A 24,650-nucleotide genomic window follows, 5' to 3' on the forward strand; every position below is an offset into this window, starting at 1 on the left:
TAAATGTATGTCTTATTGCTTGTACTCATCGGGACTAATGTCTGTTTTATAGTCTTAGCTGTGAAATTATGTGTTTCCACTAGTACTAGTAGTCGGGACAAATGCCTGTTTTATAGTGTTAGCTATACTTGACATGGTTACCCTACTCAGACACGGTATGCTATCCTCGAGCCAACTAGTAATGTCTTTTAACATCTTTTGGTATGACACGGCCGCGGATCAAACCACCGACCTTCCTATCTTAGGGCAGACGCTCTATCCACGAGGCCATGGAGGCGTTCTAATGCATCATAACAGTCTGATTTCTAACACATACTTTTCTTTGGTAGTCTTTGCATTGCATCCATTTCTGATAGCAATTTCTACTAATTCTTAGTTGACACAAGCCCCTGAGTTTGGCCTTTATTAAATATCCATAACATTCTTTCAAAAAGAGCACTAAATAGCTATATCGATATAGGTATATAGATAGCACACTGCCAACAGGAGCTGAAACAGCTGACAAACAAATAAAAAATGGCATATTTGATTTTGAACCTCTAACATTTAGAGTCCTATCTAATCATTCAATCTACTCAGATTATTTGAAGAAGCTTTTCCATTTTGAAACCATCTATGAAAATCCTTTTTCGCTAAATTAATCACTTTGTCAATAGAATTTCTGTAATATCTGTAATCTGCTCCAGATACAAATTTATAATTGATTTGAAACACAACACCCGCACTTGATGCTGATAGTATGTGTGGATATATATACAGTTTTTCAAGTTCAAATGAGAGGATATCTTTATCATCAAAGATGATGATCTACTTAATAACTGATATTCATAATCTTCCTCAACACATTTTTCCAGCATCTACAGACATTATGCTGTTGGAAAGAACATCCTGCAATATGATATGAAAGCTAAAATTAAACTAACATTGTTTGAAGCCATACAATGTTCTGAAGCTTGACTCATGAGAGTTTCTAGGGCTTTGGCCCTGCCCCTCATTGAAGGACGTGTGGTGTCTCCTTAGGCATATGCATGTGACTGAAATGTGCCTCTGTTCACCCTTCACTGTATGGGTACCCGGTAGAATGAGATGGTAATGGGAAAGTATTAAAACCTTCTAGCACTTCATAGGTAGCTTGAGTTGTATACACCCCAGGGAGCTAACAATGAGATTGGAATGAACATTGATCAGGGAAACAATTGTGCACTTTGAGCACGATATCTGGTATGCAAAAATATACAAATACACAAGGGTACTGGGGACCTATTCTGCCACGGAATTCATGGAGAGTCAAGCACAGGTATTGGGGACCTAATTCAGCCACACACACCATGCGGACACAAACATGGGTACTGGGGACCTATTCTGCCACGGATACCATGGGGACACAAACATGGGTACTGGGGACCTATTCTGCCAGGAATACCTTTGGGACACAAAAATGGGTACTGGGGACCTATTCTGCCACGGATACCTTTGGGACACAAAAATGGGTACTGGGGACCTTTTCTGCCACGGATACCTTGGGACACAAAAATGGGTACTGGGGACCTATTCTGCCATGGATACCTTGGGGACACAAAAATGGGTACTGGGGACCTATTCTGCCACGAATACCTTGGGGACACAAAAATAGGTACTGGGGACCTATTCTGCCACGAATACCTCGGGGACACAAAAATAGGTACTGGGACCTATTCTGCCACGAATACCTCGGGGACTCAACCATGGGGTAGTGGGGACCATGGGGTAGTGGGGACCTATTCATGGAGAGTCAAGCACAGGTATTGGGGACCTTAATTCAGCCACAAACACCATGGGGACACAAACATGGGTACTGGGGACCTATTCTGCCACGAATACCTCGGGGACACAAAAATAGGTACTGGAGACATATTCTGCCACCGATGCCTTGGGGATACAAAAATGGGTACTGGGGACCTATTCTGCCATGGATACCTTGGGGACACAAAAATGGGTACTGGGTACCTATTCTGCCACAGATACCTCGGGGACACAAAAAAGGGTACAGGGGACCTATTCTGCCACAGATACCTCGGGGACACAAAAAAGGGTACAGGGGACCTATTCTACCACGGATACCTCAGGGACTCAACCATGGGGTAGTGGGGACCATGGGGTAGTGGGGACCTATTCATGGAGAGTCAAGCACAGGTATTGGGGACCTTAATTCAGCCACAAACACCATGGGGACACAAACATGGGTACTGGGGACCTATTCTGCCACGAATACCTCGGGGACACAAAAATAGGTACTGGAGACATATTCTGCCACCGATGCCTTGGGGATACAAAAACAGGTACTGGGGACTTATTCTGCCACGGATACCTCGGGGACACAACCATGGGGTAGTGGGGACCTATTCTGCCACGGATACCTCGGGGACACAAACATGGGGTAGTGGGGACCTATTCTGCCACGGATACCTTGGGGACTCAACCATTGGGTACTGGGGACCTATTCTGCCACAGATACCTTGGGGACTCAACCATGGGGTACTGGGGACCTATTCTGCCACGGATACCTTGGGGACTCAACCATGGGGTACTGGGGACCTATTCTGCCACAGATACCTTGGGGACTCAACCATGGGGTACTGGGGACCTATTCTGCCACGGATACCTTGGGGACTCAACCATGGGTACTGGGGACCTTTTCTGCCACGGACACCTAAGGTACACTCTGCTAGGCAGATTTCTCAGGGGTCTAACATGGCATAAAACATGACATACACACATCAGTAAAAGGTCTACTCAACAGTCTGAAATATGAATTCTGTATCACAACTGCTTGTACTGTTATCAATACATATTGTTCCACAACAGTAGATTACTATAGCATTTAAGATAGGATAGGTTAGTTTAGTGAGTAACACCACTTTGAACAGTATTCCAGTTATATTATAGCCTGTCAGCTTATATTGGAACAAATGCCAGTCCTAGACATTTACCACTTTGATGAAACCAACAAGCACAAAGTATGGTACTGTCAGACCAAGGATATAACAATCACATTGAGTCTGGGATTTCATCCCGCTATCAGCTGATTACTAGGCACGGTTACTAGGGGACACAATTATGCAGAGCAAACTGAGGTACCTTAGACCACTGGACAAACCATTTTATGTACCGGTATCTCTTATAAGACAAGCTAAGAGTACTGCATGATCAATGCTTCACACATCTGTACACACTACATTCTTCCTTTATCCAGGACTACTTATGGTTGGTTGGTTTGTTGTTTTATGCCGCACTCAGCAATATTCAAGCTATATGATGGTGGTCTGTAAAAAACCAAGTCTGGACCAGACAATCCAGTGATTGATAACATGAGCATCGATCCACATAATTGGGATCAATGACATGCTTCAACCAAGTCAGCAAGCCTGACCACCCGATCCTGTTAGTCGCCTCCTTACAGCAAGCATAGTCACCTTTAACGGCAAGCATGGGTTGCTAAAGACCTATTCTAGGCCAGATCTTCACGGGTCAACTACTTATGGAGGGTCACTGCCTGATACCTGCAGAGGGAGACCAGCAAGTACTCTGACCAATGAACACTCAGATGACATCGGGACTATTTCTCGTACAAAGTGTGCCACAGCAATGCAGTCACCCACACGGCTCCGATATCTGGCACAGGTATGGGCTTCGCACATCGTTAATGAGTTGTGAGTGAGTGAGTGAGTATGGTTTTACAACACACTTAGCAAAAGACTAGCTTTAAATTCCATGGGACTGAAAATGCAAATTATTTGCATCCATGATTTTTTCACAAACACCTGGTATCATCACTATTTGACAGTGATTAATATTAAAATACATGCTCAAGATATAGTCGGAATCATACAATCAGCAGACATTTTTATGCATATCGAACGGGTTTTGTCACTTTTATTTATTATGTCATGTCTGCTAAAACCCTGTTCTATGAAAGCCAAGATTTTTTCTCATGGTCTCACTTACTCTGACATACACAGTAACACAGTATGAAGGATTGCATGACTGTTAAATAGCCTATGCACAAGTGACATTAATGGCCCTCTCTGACATGTGCATGCTGATGATGTATGCATACACGGACAAATCTGCTACAAGGATGTTTACATACCTGTCTGACATTAGGGATCATACAGAAGCAATAATGCCGTTCTTATCCAGACTTGTCGCGTGACTGTGAAGAAGACGAAGTAGACAACAACAAAACTGATCACTTCATATAGGTTTACAGCTTCTTTTATCAGTAAGCAAATTATTGATTATTTATTTTTGTATTGTGTGCAAAGAGTTTGTATCATCATCATCATCATCATCATTACCGTATTTGCCATGACAAGCACCTTTGGCACGTAGGAAACTGACTCAAATAAACCTATGTATTGAAACCATACACGATGACGTCTGAGAACTTAGTTCAAATGTCAATGAAACTAAACTGTTGCAGTAATAGGTTACTAACAAGGTGATTGACAATTCTAACAGTATTTCATGTTTTGGTAAGCATTTTATAAATGCTATAATCAATATTGTCAATCGTGATTTCCCTATGAAGCCAGAAAATAGCAGTGACATTGACATGTGAGGCTGGTGGTGAGTCAATAAACAACGCCCCACATCTTTAGTTTCATGGTTGTTCCCTGCAAAGATAAAAAAATTAATCTGCAACAATACTGTACCAAGATCAAAACTCTCTGGCATATACTTGTTGCTTTCCTGCGATATGTATCAAAAACAGAAAAACATCTCTAGCTTTTGCATTTGTCAATCCTGGTAGTTTTATTTGGTACAAAGCAGTTTGATTGGTCACCGTTTGAAATCGTTTGAGGGATCGTGTAATGGGAAAGACGCCCAAAGTGAAGGATTGACAATTTTCGTATGGCGACAACCCCGGTTTGTTTCAAAGCACCAGCAATGTCTGGTCTGGAAAACATCAGTGAGTTATTTTTATATCGGCCGATTCAGTGCCACATGATTTCGCCAAAAATAAAATGCACTATATTGAATTAAAAGTTCAATAATAATAATGCGGTAATAAAGTTGATCATAAATGCTAAAACAACGGTACTGGGCACTTATAAAGATCACTGTTTTTGAAATGGTGGTCAGGGGGGCATTTATTGGAGCAGGGTGCTTAATATGGCGAATTTAGTGGTTATTGACTTCATGCCCCCCTTTCACTATGACCACGAACATCCCGAATCGGAAACTTTCGAAATTTGTGATGATTCGGCCAATAATGCAAACTTTCGTGGCTAATCAGGTTGAAAAATATGAAGAATGTCAGTAATGGGTTAAGAAAGATGTACAAATTACAAGATTGTACAGATCATGCATGAATTGTAAGAATCACCTACAACTAAGATACGAATATGCAGAATGTTGTTCTTACTTAATTCTGACATGATTTGTAGTTGACTCGGGACACTCGTGGCTGTTTCGGGATGTTTTCGGGTTGAGGACAAAAAAAAATTGAGCCACGAATCGTTAAGAATAGCCAAGAATACAAAAGAATCAATTACGAAGCTGTTACGGAAAATAAGAATTAATTACGAATGGATTACAATACAGCCACGAACTTGCAATTTAGGGACCTTTCCACGAAAGTTTTTGACAAACAAAAACTTCCTCGCTGATTCTACGCAAAGTGTACAAATGTTTGGGAATCAAATAAGATTCATTTAAGAATTTCAAGAAAGGATTGAGATTTATCTACGAACATGAAAAATTTCCTATTCGGGATATTTGTGGTCACAGCGAAATGGAGGCATTAGCTGTAAGTCCCTTGCTAAAGACTCGGAATTCACACCATTCTTTCGATCGGGACAGAGTACCTAAATCATTACCCTACAGCCAAACATACAAAACTCTTCATGATAAATCCTTTGTCATGTCAATATGACATCAAACTTTTGCCATCAGCCAGTTACTATAACTTTTGAACAAGCAAAGTATATATTCAAGTGTGAAATCTGATTTTGTGCAAACATAGATAATGAGAGCGTGTTGAGGAGGACTGAGTTGGGTTTAAAGCCTATTTGAACAGTACTTCAGCTAGATCTCGCTGTGCCAGCTTAAAGTGGGAGGAAAGCCCAAGTGTTGCAGATCAGAGACACTTGCTGCCCTGTGAAACCCACGAGGACACTTATAGTGTTGACAAACCAAGGACCATAATCCTGGGACTTGAACCCACAACCAGCAGATACCAGCATGGCCACAGCTGAAAACTTTAACAACAAATTACAGCATCATTAACCACGGGGAGTCTGGGTCCCTAGATGAGCAAGAAGAGGACCCCGTTGTTGTTGGGAACAAAATAAAGAAATGACAACAATTAAGGATGGCACCTGCTGTGTTGCCATGTAAACAATGGGACATGTTTCATTTGTTTGTTTGTTTGTTTGTTTGTTTGTTGTTTAACACCTCACTCAGAAATCTTCCAGCTAAATGTGTGCAGTCTGCAAATAATCGAGTCTGGACCAGACAAACCAGTGATTGACATTAGTATCGATCTCAAAGCCTGACCACCCAATCCCATTAGTCGCCTCTTATGACTTGAATGTGTCAGATCTTCAATAGTCTTCATGCGTGCAACTGTGTCTATTAGATATTGAGAATCTCACCCTCGTGTCTTTTGATATCAAATATATCTATGAGTGTTGATATATTTTATATCAAAAGCCACGAGGGTGAGATTAAATTTATCATCCAACATCATTCTTCCAACTTTTTCAGTTTGTAGACTGTAATAAGCAGTGTCTTAAGTGTAAAAAGTACAGCTAACAGCTTCAGTAGCAGAGCCATTAGTGATGTCATTTGATTGTGACGTCATGGTAACCAATGACTAGCATTGTGATACAATCTGAACCAAGCGATATCTCCTTCGGGAGCCAGCTTGGGATGATAAATGTACTTCATGCCACATGAAAGTAATTACTTGTTTTATAAGCCTGTCACAATTAAGACATTTTTTGGAAAACATGGTTTCTCGTAACCCTTCACATTAACATTTTCACTGTGTTTGTACCCTTGAGCTTGCTCTAATAAAGACTTCGGTGTCAAGCTAAAAGGATACCATTTTCTCCACACACACCCACACACCCCAACAGATCCCCATAGTAATCCTACCGAGAAAAAATAGTAAGATGTTTGATATAGTAATCAACTCAGTAATTGATAGGGTTTATTATATGTAGAACATTAATTTTGAAAACAAATTTCATTCCTATTTTGGGGTAAAAAGCAAGATATTAATGAGTCTGGCCTTATGATTTCTTTATTTATTGCAGACACATCCAAGGAATCTTTTTTACCAATAATTGTTCTCATCTGAATTACCATCAAACTGAATTAACATCAGAATTAACAATAGGTTGTTCATTACATTCAGACTGTAACTTACAGAAAAGGAAACTTAACCATTCACATCACTGATTAGCATATATGCTATTATTTGTTAATGATCCAAAGAATGGTGTAATGTATTTCAGGGAATTAATAATCAATTAAAAAATCTCTATATGGAATGTGTTTCCTTTCCTATCCATTTGCATTTAAATGCCTGTCCTACATCATGATGTCTTTTGTTGAAGAATGATTGATTTAAGCCAACAGTTGTCATGTGTTCACACCAAATATTGCTGCTTTTGAAACATCAGGAAGCAATATATCAAATGCCAGATCACCCATTGACTTTCTTCCCTCAATATTTAAGAACACTGTGACAATATTTACCTAATAAATTCACCCTGTGTAAAGAGTGATGACCAAGAAGGATGCAGATTGCCACACACAACAATCACCAGACATCTTTCTTCTCCTTCATCGCTGTCGTAAATCATATTGCACATATTCAACATGTGGGCTGAATTCCACATCATATTATCTTCCAAAATGTTTCCATCACTTGATGCAAATATTTGCATCAGAATATTTAAACCATACTTGAAATCCGAAACCCTGCATGTAATCCTTGCCAATATTGACAGGACCAATACTCAACCAGCCCATTCTGGATTATGTAACCAAGGAATACATTTGTCTGATTCCTAGAAAACTCTTCTTCATCACTAAGTCCAGTGTTTAGAACAAAGACGTAAAGGGACAATATTCTGGCCAAGAAAAGTCATTGAGATATCGATAATCAATGCAAAAACTGACAGCACAGTGTGTTTTGATTTATCCCATTTCCTCTCTTGCAATTACCTTGACAAGTTCATGAAAACTCAACAACTGAAGCAACCAGTCAAACATGAGAATATTACTACACTTCTCATGTGCTGGGTAGTTAACAGGCAATAGAATTTACCGTGCTCCTCACTTCATAAAAATACCTTATCAGAGATGAAGTCATGGTGATTCTAGGTCAGTTCCAATACTCTTTCAAGAGCCCAAGATCAGTAATACTTCATAGAGCATTGGCCAGATGTTGTTTAGGCCTTTTAATTACATAAGTCACTTGACAAAATTTGAGGCTCAAAATTCTTTCAAAACCGCAGGCTGGTACACCAGCCCAGAAGCCTTGAATCCAGATACACGGGAGGCCGGTGGACTGGCCAAGCCGTAGTCACGTCAAAATAGTATAAAATTTTATGAACCTACCTGTCATATCATTCATTTATTAAATCACATTTCACAATGTCTGAAATATGTATTTAATTTCAACTTAACATATTTAATCGATAGACTAAAATAAATTATTCACTATTCCCGCAATGTTATTGAAAATAAAATTCAAAGACACAGCGGGTCTACACTGAAAATGTCAAAGTGCAAAATAAAGACGTTTCAAACAAATCTTTGAATATGTTATACATGTATAAAGTAAATTAAATCAACAAAAATATATCTAAAACTTGTCAAACTTACATTTATATAAGTTATTATTTCCATTTTTTCGTGCGACCACGTGTAATGTAAGTCAAGTGACATCTCGGCTTTCGATGCCTCGATTTCTGGGCTCTGACATGATGTTTAATGACAAAATATATGCATGTGAAATCTTTGTCACAGCTCGTAACCTAGCACGGTACATCCACAAAGTTCAATATTTTTTATATAATATGATCTGCTTAAAATGTTCAGAATAACACAATTTACCCAAAACGTTTCGTCAAAATTTGAAAATGACCACTGCTGTAATTTAATTGACTGTCTTGGGTCACGTGCTTAAATTGACCTATCATGAACCTTGTAGCAGATTTCTGCAAGAAAGCGTCATTGGAAACCAATTTCTATCCAATATAATCACGTTACAGCAACGAAAAGAGTTGCGTCCCTTGGGCATGCCAGAAACCTATGATTGTGGGTTCGAATCCCAGTTCACCCTGATTATGTTTCTAGGTTTGTCAGCACCATATCTGTGCTTGTGGGTTTCACCGAAGTTGTAAACATCTGAGACCTGCATGACTTCGTGCTTTCCTCCCACAATAAGCTTACATGCCGTGATGTAACTTGAATACTGTTAAAAGCTGCGTTAAACCCAACTCACTCACTCACTCACCTTATGTTACTGAGCTGACAGCCCCTGTGGGAATGGGTGATGGCAGATACTATCTATAATTCTTTTGAAAATAATTTTCCAATTACGTACACAATGCAAATAAAAAAGAGAAATAGGTAAGTGAATTTTATTAAGTCAATTTTTTGCTGCCTTGGTGATGAATCTGGAAGTTATGAATCTCTTATCTTACATTTTTTCAATTACAAGTAACTTAATTAAGTTGTAAATGCATTCCTTAAGTAATGTGATAAATATAACTTTCATATGTATTAACAGTAGGATTAGACCTCTCAAATGGTGCATAACATGTAGTAGCAAAAATGTTTTACAAGCACATAATTTTCGTGGTAAATGTTGGTTTCATCTATCACACAAGAGCCTCTGGGAACTCATCTTCCAAACCGCTATATAATAATATTGTACACATGGTCCTCGGACAACACTTAATTGTGAAACAGAATCGGTCCCCAAAAGATTTGTCAAACAGTCAATTCATTATTATATTAAAATACTCAAAGGCAAAAGTTATTGTGACATACAAAAAATAAGAAGAAGAATTGGTAAAATATGCCATATGCAAACAAGTCTCATGACTGGTTCAGAGGCAAGGTTCCAGAGGCATGTCCACCTTGTGCATTGATGAAGGCCTGACACCTTCGCCTCATTGAGGCTGCTAAATACTAAACAAAATAATAAAGTTAATTGTACGATTCCAACTATATCAAACAGTGACGACAAGAAGTGTTCAGAAAAAGGTGAGCATATGCTGCCCCACTGGTATCACCCATCACAAACACAAGCAAAGGCATGTCAATTGTTCATCTTAAAACCACAGTAACATATGATATAAGTCAAAACAGGAAATTGTATCGGGCATAATTTTTGTCACTGATGCATCAAATTTGGAAATGTCCTCCACATGTCTACCACAAACCTTTTTGAAAGCTTTACTGAGGCCTTGAATGTTGTGTCCCTGATCAAACAACTTGAGAGCAAGAGTTGCATCACGTTCTTTGAAATCTTGGTGTGCATGCTCGAGTCAACCGCAAAAGTTGTGACATGTAGACACCAAGGACTGGAGCTGCAGGAAAATTGGTGGACATAAAGGGAAAGTTAACTATTGGAAGGTTGAAGTCTTGTCAAAAGTCTTGTGGGGAGTACTTTTGTCACTCTGAATCTTTCTGCATAGATCTAAATATGAAACAGATGGGGTGGTCTCACTGGTCTCCTATATTTCTGGTTCAGGTGGGTAAATCAGTGCAAGGGAATTGGCTTTTGATGGTTACTGAACAACATCAGATCACCGATTTAACTGAAGCAAGTTAAACATCTTTGCCAAATTACCCTGTTTTGATTTTGCCAATCCAAGCAGAAATTCTGATTTATATGCATAAAAAAACAGATCAGCAAGAATGGGAGCACAATTGGTGCCCATGGGGTTGCCTACTTCTTGCCTAAAGTCCTGAAGTCCTGAAGAAAGTCCTGGAGAAGGGCATTCTATATCTGACGAAGGATAAGCTGGAGTTCTTACAATGTTGACAGAATTTGGAAGGTGTCATTCCATTTTATCCCAGACATGTTTGATTGGTGACAGATCAGGGTATCAGGCTGGTCTGGGCAACACATCAATATTGTCCACATACTGCTGTACAACATGCGGTCTGGCATCACCATTTGCTGTGTCATTCTAGTGTTGCTCTGTTGCAAACAGGAAAAACAGCTTTTTGCAAGATCTCATTCTAGTCTCTCGCAGTATTCTACTTCCCATCAATCACAATCATTTGTCCTCTCTTTAGCCTTTATTACATGCCAGAACATGACGCATTAACTTCCAAAGTGGTCACCTTCAAGAGCTGATGGCATGATGTAACATTCAACTCAACATCTGAAGAGATGTGATGTGCCATCAGATCAGTGAAAAGAAACGTGACTCAAAACAAAGTCAAAGTGGCTAATGCGGCTCTCTGCAGGTGTGGTTCAAATAGTAGTGACTAGGCCGATGTTTATCAACGTGAACAATCTCAATAAGCAATTACAAACAGTCAGCATGGGTTGCTGAAGGCCTTCTACCCCGGATGTTCACGAACCTGGAAACTGCCTGGTAAGAAGTTGTATCTGTATATACAATGCCATCACAAACCAGCCAACTCATGTTGTGTTAGTTTATCTTTTATAACATTTTGTTCACGACTGCTTTTCTAACCTTTGTTAGATACAATTACAATCAATGGAATGGTTAAATATCTTCAAATTTAGCAATAGAAACTAAAATATTTAGTCCGATGTCCTAATAATGATAACACATAGCAACCACCTTCAAAATGGCAAATTTCTATCAGCCCTTTGATACCTTAACTATTGGGCAGTTTGCCTAGAACTTAAGGATTAGTGCCAATTTCAATTGCTGGAAAAATAATTAAAAAATAGCACACTTGGTGATTAATGAGATAATTTCACAGTGATATTTCAAATTCATGACACAGACTAAACAAAACTACTGAGCTTGGTTATCATTAATACTAAATGATTATTCCAGATTAACGCCATCTTGTTTTTCCAATGAGTTAAATAGATGAGAAAAATAAAAATAGACTCCCACTTCAATTTCTAATTAAGGTCCCAATTAGTAGTTTCAAGTCCCAATAATCAGGAATTAAACATACAGTGTTTTCAATGTCAAGCTAGGTTGCCAAGCAACCTGAGACGGGATGCTCTGTACAGTGTAAACAATGCCAACATTTCAACAACAATGAACTTTTATAATGCTTTGCAGAAAATGACAGCATTAAGCATTTGGTAAAGGTTGATATCAACGATCTAAAAGGGTATCATTCAAGTAGCTGTCTGACGTTATATTCCGAAGGCTTGAAGCTTCTATTTGCCACCTTTAACTACAACAAAATGCCACCTCCCTCGTAAACAACCCTCTGAGCAGGTATATTACATCTTGAGCAAGGGAAAGGAAGATAACTCTCCAAGTCTCCAAAAGTCAGAAATCACCTGTGAATATTTTATCAAGGACTTGCAAATGCCAAAGGGCTAAATGCTGGCCATTTTCTGCATGGAACTATCCTGTTAATAACAGATGTTCCTGGAGAAAAAATTCCCAGCTAAATCTTTTCCATCTCTTGACAATAGTTATGCTTCACACATGGCTTGGGGATACGGTTTCACTCACCTGATTTTCTGTGTGGAACCTCCGTGTGGAAGATTAAGCTGTGGAGAATCAAAGAGCTATCACTGTGTTCTTGTAATGGATGAATCTTCCTCGACCTTTCCTCATCATTCAACTAAGTCTGTTTGAACCTCAATATTTGCTTTTTTGATGTCTTTTTATGACATTTAATTGAGATTGATTATGGAAATATTGATTCTTTATTCCTTAACTAAGGAACGGAGTAACCCCAGCTGGAACTGCAATGAGCTACTAAATATATTGAAAATAGTGGCTATACTGCACCATTTACTATCTGTTGTAACTGAAAACAGTGGCTATACTGCAACATTTACTATCTATTGTTACTGAAAATAGTGGCTATACCGCTACATTCACTATCTATTGTTACTGAAAATAGTGGCTTTACCGCTACATTCACTATCTATTGTTACTGAAAATAGTGACTATACCGCTACATTCACTAGCTATTGTTACTGAAAATAGTGGCTATACCGCTACATTCACTATCTATTGTTACTGAAAATAGTGGCTATACCGCTACATTCACTATCTATTGTTACTGAAAATAGTGGCTTTACCGCTAAATTCACTATCTATTGTTACTGAAAATAGTGACTATACCGCTACATTCACTATCTATTGTTACTGAAAATAGTGGCTATACCGCTACATTCACTATCTATTGTTACTGAAAAACAGTAGCTATACTGCAACATTTACTATCTATTGTTACTGAAAATAGTGACTATACCGCTACATTCACTATCTATTGTTACTGAAAACAGTGGCAACACTGCTACATTCACTATCTATTGATACTGAAAATAGTGGCTATACCGCTACATTCACTATCTATTGTTACTGAACACATATACCGCTGCTTTCACTATCTATTGTTACTGAACACATATACCGCTGCTTTCACTATCTATTGTTACTGAAGGTGGTGGCTATACCGCTACATTCACTATCTATTGTTACTGAAAACAGTGACTATACTGCAACATTCACTATCTATTGTTACTGAAAATAGTGACTATACCACTACATTCACTATCTATTGTTACTGAAAATAGTGGCTTTACCGCTACCAGAGACCATATACTACATTCACTATCTATTGTTACTGAAAACAGTGACTATACTGCAACATTCAATTTCTATTGTTACTGAAAATAGTGACTATACCGCTACATTCACTATCTATTGTAACTGAAAACAGTGGCTATACTGCAACATTTACTATCTATTGTTACTGAAAATAGTGGCTATACGCAGTATTTTACCCCTTTAGATATATATGTCTCTTACAAATAATACTACGTGCATGCTTGCACGTATTAACTTATATATCTCCGTACTTGTGATAATGCAGCTCCACATTAATGATGAGTAAAAACGATCGTCGACGCCATTGTTCCAAACAGGAAGTACTAGTAATCAGCAGGTAAAGTAAAAATAAAATATAAACATCCGCTTTGTGTTCATGATTTTCAAATATTACCTCATATCAATGACCTTTACTTTTCGGTGAATATGATGTTATATTTAATGTTTGTTGCCATTTCTTTGTTTCAGCTACTCATTTGTAAAATTAACATGAAATAGTTTTTCTCAAAACATGTTTGTCGTTAGGCCTATTATGTCAGCTATGGTGCTGGGCATCGTTCCACACAGTGATCTTAGCACTATGACTCTCGTAAGCCAGTGTTAAAGTATGGGAGTTACGATCACATTAGCGCTAAGATGGCTTTATGGAACGGGGCCCTGGTCATGACAGGTAGGTTACCAGTTCAACAATCAATATATCCAGCTTCCGAATGAAAATAATACAACTATCTACCTGAACTTATTTATAAACATTTTTTTTAATAGAGTATGTACAAATATCCATAAATTACATCTGGTTCAAATTAATCATCATTTTTAGATGTAGTGAGTGAGTGAGTTGGGTTTAACGCCGCTTTTAACATTATTACAGTTATATCACGGCGTGTCAGCTTAATGTGGGAGGAAAGCCCAAAGTGATGCAGGTCTCAGACGGTTACCACTTTGGTGAAACCCACGAGCACGGGTATGGTGCTGACAAACCTAGAAACATAATTGGGGCGAACCTTTTTAGATGTAACATAACCCCCCCCGTACAGCGCAGGCTGGTACAATGGCTAAGCTGTAGCCACGTCAAAATAGTATATAATATTATTAACCTATTTGTCATATCATTTCTGTGTTAAATCTAACACATTTCTCAATGTCTGAAATACATATTTCAGTTCAATTTATCATATTTTATTAAAATTTATTTAATATTTCCCACAATGTTACTGAAAATGTTTTTTCTCAGACACACACTTCGATGACAGATCTATATCAAACACGTCAAAAACAAAACAAAGACCTTTCAAGCTCATCTTTAAATAAATATATAAAGTAATAAATAAAATCAACAAAAACATATCTAAAAGTTGTCAAACTTACATCTTAATTATTATTTTCATGCGATCACAGTTAATGTAGGTCAAATGACATCTCGGCTTTTGTCGCCTCAATTTCTAGGCTTGGAGATGATGTTTAACGTCAAAATATATGCATGAGAAATCTGTCATAGCTCGTAACCTAGCATGGTATATCCACAAAGTTGCATATTCTTAATGTAGGTCGTGATTTCCTGCTTAAAACGTTCAGTTAACTAAAACCTTTCGTCAAAATCTGAAATTATTCATACACAAGGATGGAAACCAGTGCTGTAATTTGATTGGCTGCCTTAGGTTACATGCTTAAATCTGACAATCACGAACCTTGTTCAACCACAAATCACGATTTTGCCAAGAAAGTGTTCATTAGAAATCAATTTCTATCCAATAAAATCGCATGTAACAGCTACGAAAAAACTCCAGGGGAGGTTACTGTCATTTTAATAAGCTTTCCAATGATGCCAAACATCGAGTGACTCAACACATGTGTTATTCATTTGAAGCTTCGAAAATAGAGGTATTTTCTCATATTTCAGAGCAGAAAGCCAGCTGTTATCGAGAAATGGGTGATAACAGATAATATTGACAATTCGTTTTTAAAATAATTTTCCAATTATGTAAACAATTAAAACCAAAAAGAAATAGGTAAGTGGATATTATGAAATTTTATATTTGCCAAAAATCATCATATCTCCGCTTCTTTTGATCTTAATCTGGACGTTATGAATGTGTTAGCTATTTCATGTTTAAAAAGAACTTGTACAAGCATTATTTAGACGTGATAAATAACTTTCATATTTATGTACAGTAGGATTAGACCTTTCAAATGGTGTATAACATGTAGTCGCAAAGATGTTTTACAAGCAGATACGAGTAAACATGATCACTGTCATAAAGTAAGCCTCATCATTGATATAGCATAAGGTGCATCACTAAAATAAACCTGATATAATATATGCCTTATCTCAGTTTCCACAACAGGCTGCATCATCATCAGAAATCATCTCCCTGTTGTTTTTAAGACATTTGTGATTCAGGCAGTTGTATGCCAACCACCAACAGTACTAGTCCTATCCCAACAATGATCCCAATGCTGCCTCCCCTAAGAAATATGCCAAGATATTGCACTAACTGGCCTATTTACTTACAGCAATAGATCAGGACTCCCTGAAGAGCCCCTTGTTCAGACTCTAAGGCATTGGGCTGCATCAATTGTGTATGCAGTGTCTTCTCCAGCTGATTAGTGGAAGGGCTGAGTCTGGACAGAGTGGTAACACAGGCTTCATAACACAATAACACATTATCTCACTATTGGGTGGGCTGGAGACAGTCTTGTCATTACAGTAAGCCAATACTGGATCCGCAGACCTAAGGATTGCCATGGCATTGATGTGTAGTCTTGGTCATGTAGGCTTCTTTATCTGATGATGAAAGTAAGGATAACATATTGTCAGTGTTCCACAACTCCGTATTCACTTTCTGTGATGAACAGTTGTAGCACTTGGAAAACTTTGTGAAACTGTGGTTTCAAGCAGCCTGCTGTATTATCATGAAGTCAGTGGGGCGGTCCGGGTAGCCTAGCGGTTAGAGCGTTCGCTTGTCACGCCGTAGCCCAGGGTTCGATTCCCGACATGAGTGCAATGTGTGAAGCCAATTTCTGGTGTCCCCCGCTGTGATATTGCTGGAATAATGCTAAAAGCGGCGTAAAACCCTACACAGTCACTCATGAAGTTTGTGAGTTCCATTAACTGTCCCTTGTCCATGCTGTTTGAGAATACACTGAGTCAGGTCACTGTTGACGGTGTATTGTCCATGCTGTTGGGGTACAATGACACAGTGAGTCAGGTCACTGTTAACGGTGTACCATCCACGCTGTTGGGGTACAATGACACAGTGAGTCAGGTCACTCTTGACAGTGTATTGTCCATGCTGTTGGGGTACAATGACACAGTGAGTCAGGTCACTGTTGACGGTGTATTGTCCATGCTGTTTGAGAATACACTGAGTCAGGTCACTGTTGACAGTGTATTGTCCATGCTGTTGGGGTACAATGACACAGTGAGTCAGGTCACTGTTAACGGTGTACCATCCACGCTGTTGGGGTACAATGACACAGTGAGTCAGGTCACTGTTGACAGTGTATTGTCCATGCTGTTGGGGTACAATGACACACTGAGTCAGGTCACTGTTGACGGTGTATTGTCCATGCTGTTGGGGTACAATGACACACTGAGTCAGGTCACTGTTGACGGTGTATTGTCCATGCTGTTGGGGTACAATGACACAGTGAGTCAGGTCACTGTTGACAGTGTATTGTCCATGCTGTTGGGGTACAATGACACAGTGAGTCAGGTCACTGTTGACGGTGTATTGTCCATGCTGTTGGGGTACAATGACACAGTGAGTCAGGTCACTGTTGACGGTGTATTGTCCATGCTGTTGGGGTACAATGACACAGTGAGTCAGGTCACTGTTGACGGTGTATTGTCCATGCTGTTGGGGTACAATGACACAGTGAGTAAGGTCACTGTTGACGGTGTATTGTCCATGCTGTTGGGGTACAATGACACAGTGAGTCAGATCACTGTTGATGGTGTTTTCCATGCTGTTGGGGTACAATGTCACAGTGAGTCAGGTCACTGTTGATGGTGTATTGTCCACGCTGTTGGGGTACAATGTCACAGTGAGTCAGGTCACTGTTGACAGTGTATTGTCCATGCTGTTGGGGTACAATGACACAGTGAGTCAGGTCACTGTTGACAGTGTATTGTCCATGCTGTTGGGGTACAATGACACAGTGAGTCAGATCACTGTTGATGGTGTATTGTCCATGCTGTTGGGGTACAATGACACAGTGAGTCAGGTCACTGTTGACAGTGTATTGTCCATGCTGTTGGGGTACAATGACACAATGAGTCAGGTCACTGTTGACTCAGTGTGACATTGTACCCCAACAGCATGGACAATACACCGTCAACAGTGACCTGACTCACTGTGTCATTGTACCCCAACAGCATGGACAATACACCGTCAACAGTGACCTGACTCACTGTGACATTGTACCCCAACAGCATGGACAATACACTGTCAACAGTGACCTGACTCACTGTGACATTGTACCCCAACAGCATGGACAATACACTGTCAACAGTGACCTGACTCACTGTGTCATTGTACCCCAACAGCATGGACAATACACCGTCAACAGTGACCTGACTCAGTGTGACATTGTACCCCAACAGCATGGACAATACACCGTCAACAGTGACCTGACTCACTGTGTCATTGTACCCCAACAGCATGGACAATACACCGTCAACAGTGACCTGACTCACTGTGACATTGTACCCCAACAGCATGGACAATACACCGTTGAAAATATTTTTTAAAGACATGTTTGATGAAAGATGCTACAACATAACCTCACCAAGCTGGAATCATAACCCAGGTGAGCTAAATTAGAACATCATGCATCCATGCAAGATTGAGATGGACAGATTATCATTGCACACTCATGTTCAATTATTTCAGTGTGCAAAAGAACGAATAGTTTCTGTAGAGCAACAGTTCAAAACAATTGATGCACGTGCCCAGTTGCTACATCTGGCAAACGACTTCTTCCTATGGAGAAAACAAGGAAGTACTTGTTACAGTGTACTGATCAGCCTATCATTAAAGCTCTTTCCACTCCTTGTATCAATTTGTACAATGATTCCCTTTCATTTGACTGACTGCTTCTAGTGAAATTCTACAGACAAAGCAAAATCCAATTTCACTCTTGTGTCCATTATATGTACGGAATATGCTAAATGAGTTAACCAAAGGCCAAAAAGAGGTCCCTTAGGGCTGAGACAATTCTGTGAAATCACTCGCAACTCTGCTGTTTCCAATAAGACCCTCATGACTGGATGACACCAGCTTCAACTAGTAGGAACCAGTAGATAGTCCAACCGAGAACTCATTCTCTACAAAGTGTGAATTTCTTTAGCACATCAAGTCAATTACCCCGGCGTCTAGTCCATCTCCTGCTCTGTAATGTACAAGCTTCTCGCTGAAATGAGACCGCCATTGACACCCCGGCCGGGTTGCACCAGCTCTGGTATAGGTCATCATTAAAGCTTTGCTGATGCTACAGACATCCTCCATGTAAAACATGACGTGCCTTGTCATAAGTCAGAAGGGGGGCTCATATACACTCAAGTGAAAGAGCTGCAATCAATGTTAACATTTTGACAGAAGGAATCAGAACAGCAAGGCCTGACTTGGTACATGAAAACAAATTGATGTTTCTCCTCAGATCAAGGCACATCATGACATAGTTTGAGAAGTGAAAGATTACTATTTCAATAAATCTGAACATACAATCTGGACTTTTATGAAACTAATTGTTAAACCAGATATTATACCAAACAAAGGCAAATATGAATCATCTTACTAACAAAGATGTGTTCAAACAGCATGTTTTCAATGATCATGAGAATCTTAACTTTCATTGCCTTAGAAGTACCATATGAATTGTCTAGGAAAACGTTTTCTGAAACACACGAGAAAATTCAAAACTAATTAAACAACATCCATTTCTCTGGTAACTGTGCATTTTTTTCAAGAATATAGCAACAATCCAGTTGGTGCTTGTACATAGAGAACCAGATACACCGCACTTGTTGGTGCACTGAACACATCAGGAAGTACCCACTTGGTGCTAGTGCTGACAGACATGTTCATGATTTAACCATGGAGCAAGAATGATTCTTACCTCCTGAGGTAAGGATATCAACCCATGAAATAGTCAGTTTATGGATGAGTGAGTAACAACATTCCCTCAATCAATATCACAGGAGGGTTGAAACCAAAATGAAATGTTCAGCCATGAGATGCAAGTACTGTTTTGATATGAAAATGTTAGTTTTGAGATGAAATGTCTAGCGCTGAGATAAAAGGTTTAGCTTTCAAAAAAAAGGTTTACCTTTGAGTAGAAAGGTTTAAATTGAGAGAAATGTTTTGCTTTTGAGAGGAAAGTTTAGTTTATAGGGAAAACAGTAATCCTTTTCCTGGTAAATCTTTAGTTTTGAGATGAAATGTTTGGCACTGACATAAAAAGATTCACCTTTGAGAGGAAAGCTTTAGCTTTGAGATGAATGGCTTTGCTTTGACAAGAAAAGATTATATTTTGGGGCAAAACAAAATCTTTCCCTAGCAAAATATGAACCTATGAGATGAAATGTTCAGCACTGATATAAACGATTCAGCTTTGAGAAGAAAGGTTTCACACTGATGATTAAAGTTTAGCTTAATGAGGCAAGAAATATCTTTTCCCCCATCTCAAAGTCAGTTTTCTTATTCCACCGAGTCTCCACCCCGATCTCCACCCTCATCTCCACCCTGATCACCCAAATCTCCACTCCGATCTCCACCCTCATCTCCATCCTGATCTCTATCCCGATCTCCACTCCTATGTTCACACCGATCTGCCCCCTCGTCTCCATCCCAATCTCCACCCCAATTTTCACCCTCATCTTATCCCGATCTCCTCCCTCATCTCCTCCCTCATCTCCACCCTCATCTCCATCCCAATCTCCACCCACCATCTCCACCCCAATCACCATCCTGATCTTCTCCCCATCTCATCACGATTTCCGTCCCGATCTCCATCCTCATCTCCACTCTCATCTGCACCCTAATCTCCTTCCCAATCTCCACCATCATCTGCACCTCCTCCACCCTCATCTGTACCCTAATCTTGATCCCCTAATCTCCACCACTATCTCCACCCCCATCTCCACCCCGATCTACATCCTGATCCCCCAATCTCCACCCCGATATCCACCCTCATTTTCACCCCACTCTCCATCCCAATCCCCATCCCGATATCCACCCTCATTTTCACCCCAATCTCCATCCCAATCCCCACCCCAATCTCCATCCCAATCCCCACCCCAATCTCCACCCCGATATCGCCCTCATTTTCACCCCAATCTCCATCCCAATCCCCACCCAAATCTCCATCCCAATCCCCACCCCAATCTCCATCCCAATCCCCACCCAAATCTCCATCCCAATCTCCATCCCAATCCCAACCCCAATCTCCATCCCAATCCCCACCCCAATCTCCACCCCAATCTCCACCCCAATCTCCATCCCAATCTCCACCCCAATCTCCATCCCAATCCCCACTCCCATCTCCATCCCAATCTCCACCCCAATCTCCACCCCGATATCCATCCCAATCTCCACCCCAATCTCCACCCCGAAATCCACCCTCATTTTCACCCCAATCTCTATCCCAATCCCCACCCCAATCTCCATCCCAATCCCCACCCCATCTCCATCCCAATCTCCACCCCAATCTCCATCCCAATCTCCACCCAAATCTCCATCCCAATCCCCACTCCCATCTCCACCCCAATCTCCACCTCGATATCCATCCCAATCTCCACCCCAATCTCCACCCCGATATCCACCCTCATTTTCACCCCAATCTCCATCCCAATCCCCACCCCAATCTCCATCCCAATCCCCACCCCAATCTCCATCCCAATCCCCACCCCATCTCCATCCCAATCTCCACCCCAATCTCCACCCCAATCTCCATCCCAATCTCCACCCCGATATCCATCCCAATCTCCACCCCAATCTCCACCCCGATATCCACCCTCATTTTCACCCCAATCTCCATCCCAATCTCCTCCCCAATCTCCATCCCAATCTCCTCCCTCATCTGCACCTCCTCCATCCTCATCTGTACCCCAATCTCGATCCCGATCGACAATCTCAACCCACCATCTCCAACCTCATCTACACTCCAATCTCCACCCCCATCTGCACCCCATCTCCACCCCGATCTACATCCCGATCCCCTATCTCCACCCACCATCTCCACCCAGATCTACATCCCAATCTCCTTCCCAATCTCCACCCTTATCTGTGCTCCAATCTCCAAGACCTAATCTGCCCTGTAACCAACGTAACTATGTGTATCCCGAACAACCCTACTGAAGACCTATCTGCCCTGGCATTCATACTGGCCATGTGACCCAGATAACTGTGTGGTAATTGCTCAAAATTATTTTTAAAAGGTGCCACTTCACCCCTTCTGGTTATTCTACCAGTAAGTTAATATACCCTGGCTATCAGTCTCCTGCTACTGCAGCTGAGTTCTGACCAAAGCAAAAACCAATATTACTTGTCAGGGAGAAAAAATCAGCTAGGCCTGGTAAGTTTCCCTTTTTTTCTCTTCATTATGGTCTCCTGATTAAGAGAAACAAATCTTTTTTTATCTCCTTTTGATGTGACCATGTCCCAAGGTGGCAGTTTTAATGCTGCATTAGTTCTCAAGAGACAATTTTATTACGTGTACCAATTAGTGACCAATTTTCTGAATTCAGCTAAAACATGTCTCGACAACACAACGAAAATGTCAGACTGCCTTTTGAGAAAAGCTCCAAGTAATTTTAACCTTTTGTGCAGTGACCTCTATTTCTCATGTAATTACTATTGAACCTCTTGAAACTGGTTCTGAAAATTCTATAATGTCTCATGTCTTTACACTGCACAATACAATGCTTTCTGGAGACAACTTCTGGATGTTTATTTCATGGCGATAGTAAATTACCTGTTACAAAATTAAACACAAATCACTGAAACTAGCGACAGGTCGTCAGAATCAATCAAGATTACACCAAGACCTTAACGCTCAAGTCTTACCCCAAATTGATGAATCTTCAATGAAAAAGAACTCGACCAATCGTAAACTCAATTTGCTTCCTCGAATACCTCCGGCACTGTCCTGGTCCCCTCAGAAGAATGGCCAGATGCTGTCAGTCAACCTAACCCAATCAGGACGAGTCGAAATACACAACCATCGTAAATATCAATCCCCTGGTCAGCCATGCTATTCTAATATCATTTACCATGACAGACAAATCTAAAGATACCTGGTCAGAAAGTGCTAGAGTGACAAGATATAAATCATCTGGAGAAGCCCTTTACCTTCTTTGCCGATGTGATGTATTAACCTTTCTGAAACATACAAGTTATGATTCATTGGTTCTAAATCATAATTGATCTGACAGGATTAGCCTTGATCCCTCTATGGTTTATCTCACCACTGGAATATCTGTCATTGATTGGTATGAAAGCAAACTCCATCGACCTATGTGTACATTTCATTGGATTTCGACCAGACACAACCAAATATTACATCTGTCTGACTTATTGTCACCTACAAATCCATTTCTGGTGTCCCCCGTCGTGATACTGCTGGAATGTTGCTAAAAGTGGCGTAAAATTAAACTCACTCACTCGTTTCCCATTCTCTACAATTAGGAGATAAAGCCCATGGTTTTAAATCAAAATAAGAGGTACCTAACCTACAGTGGGACTACATGCAATTTCAAAACACAATAGGGTTATCTCCATTCTACCATGACGGCAAGTGCACCTTGAAAACTGTGCTCCCTTGGAACATGTAATTACACATAAGTACAAAAGGTCAAGGTTAAAATACTCATAATCTTGACAACTTCCAAGTAACGGTTGAAACACATACTTTTTCAAGTAGAAGTTGTCAAATAACCCTTCAATTATGTTATAATTCACAACAACCTATTGCACAACCCCCAATTGGATTCAACCAGGCCATTTCTTTTGACCCTTCATTTGTGGAAATCATGACACCTGCTAGGGGTGACACGTTGACGAAATAATGGAAAAAATGCTGAATGAATTAGTTATTTTGAGTTGTACTTATGTAGTAGTTGGCTTGAAATATCTCACCAACAGTACAATATCTTCAGAATGACTATCCCTACACCCCAAACATGAACCTGGCCAAAACCTTACTTACTTCCGTTGTGTTTGCTGTCCATGGCTGCCAAACTAGTTGTTCATGGTGACAGTGCAATCACCCTCTGTAGTTGTGGTCTACATAAATCCAAAGAAGCACTGGTGGAAATGAGCATACTGGCACAACCATTGCCAACGGGAACACCCTGAATACCGCCGTTTTTAGCTGCAGGAGACGACACAAGTGGGATGGCTTGTTTGGTGTGACCGAGGATGATGTGGCCCTGACACAGTGGTGGGTGGGTGTTTTACTTGTTTAACTGCCACTGGAATATGATAGCATGAACAGTCCATCCTTAATTACCACTGGAATATGATAGCATGAACAGTCCATCCTTAATTACCACTGGAATATGATAACATGAACAGTCCATCCTTAATTACCACTGGAATATGATAGCATGAACAGTCCGTCCTTAATTACCACTGGAATATGATAGCATGAACAGTCCATCCTTAATTACCACTGGAATATGATAGCATGAACAGTCCGTCCTTAATTACCACTGGAATATGATAACATAAACAGTCCGTCCTATATTACCACTGGAATATGATGACATGAACAGTCCGTCCTATATTACCACTGGAATATGATAACATAAACAGTCCATCCTTTATTACCACTGGAATACAA

At 40.2% G+C, this 24,650-nt stretch overlaps 2 protein-coding genes across 2 annotated transcripts; both read right to left on the bottom strand.

The window, feature by feature from the left end:
* Positions 1-16,888: 16,888 nt before the first annotated feature.
* LOC139464780 (uncharacterized) lies at positions 16,889-17,773 on the bottom strand. The gene has a single exon (XM_071246290.1). The coding sequence runs from the start codon at positions 17,771-17,773 to the stop codon at positions 16,889-16,891; it is 885 nt and encodes a 294-aa protein (XP_071102391.1).
* A 3,279-nt stretch (positions 17,774-21,052) lies between these two features.
* LOC139464781 (uncharacterized) lies at positions 21,053-21,433 on the bottom strand. The gene has a single exon (XM_071246291.1). The coding sequence runs from the start codon at positions 21,431-21,433 to the stop codon at positions 21,053-21,055; it is 381 nt and encodes a 126-aa protein (XP_071102392.1).
* Between the last annotated feature and the right edge of the window lie 3,217 nt (positions 21,434-24,650).

The sequence above is a fragment of the Haliotis cracherodii genome, unplaced genomic scaffold (assembly GCF_022045235.1).
Source record: "Haliotis cracherodii isolate W230 unplaced genomic scaffold, xgHalCrac1.p SCAF_17, whole genome shotgun sequence".
Lineage (NCBI taxonomy): Eukaryota > Metazoa > Mollusca > Gastropoda > Lepetellida > Haliotidae > Haliotis > Haliotis cracherodii.

Excerpts from the sequence above, each read along its gene's own strand:
- LOC139464780 (XM_071246290.1), bottom strand. The coding sequence starts at position 17,773 with ATGGAAAACACCATCAACAGTGATCTGACTCACTGTGTCATTGTACCC.
- LOC139464781 (XM_071246291.1), bottom strand. The coding sequence starts at position 21,433 with ATGAGGGTGGATTTCGGGGTGGAGATTGGGGTGGAGATTGGGATGGAT.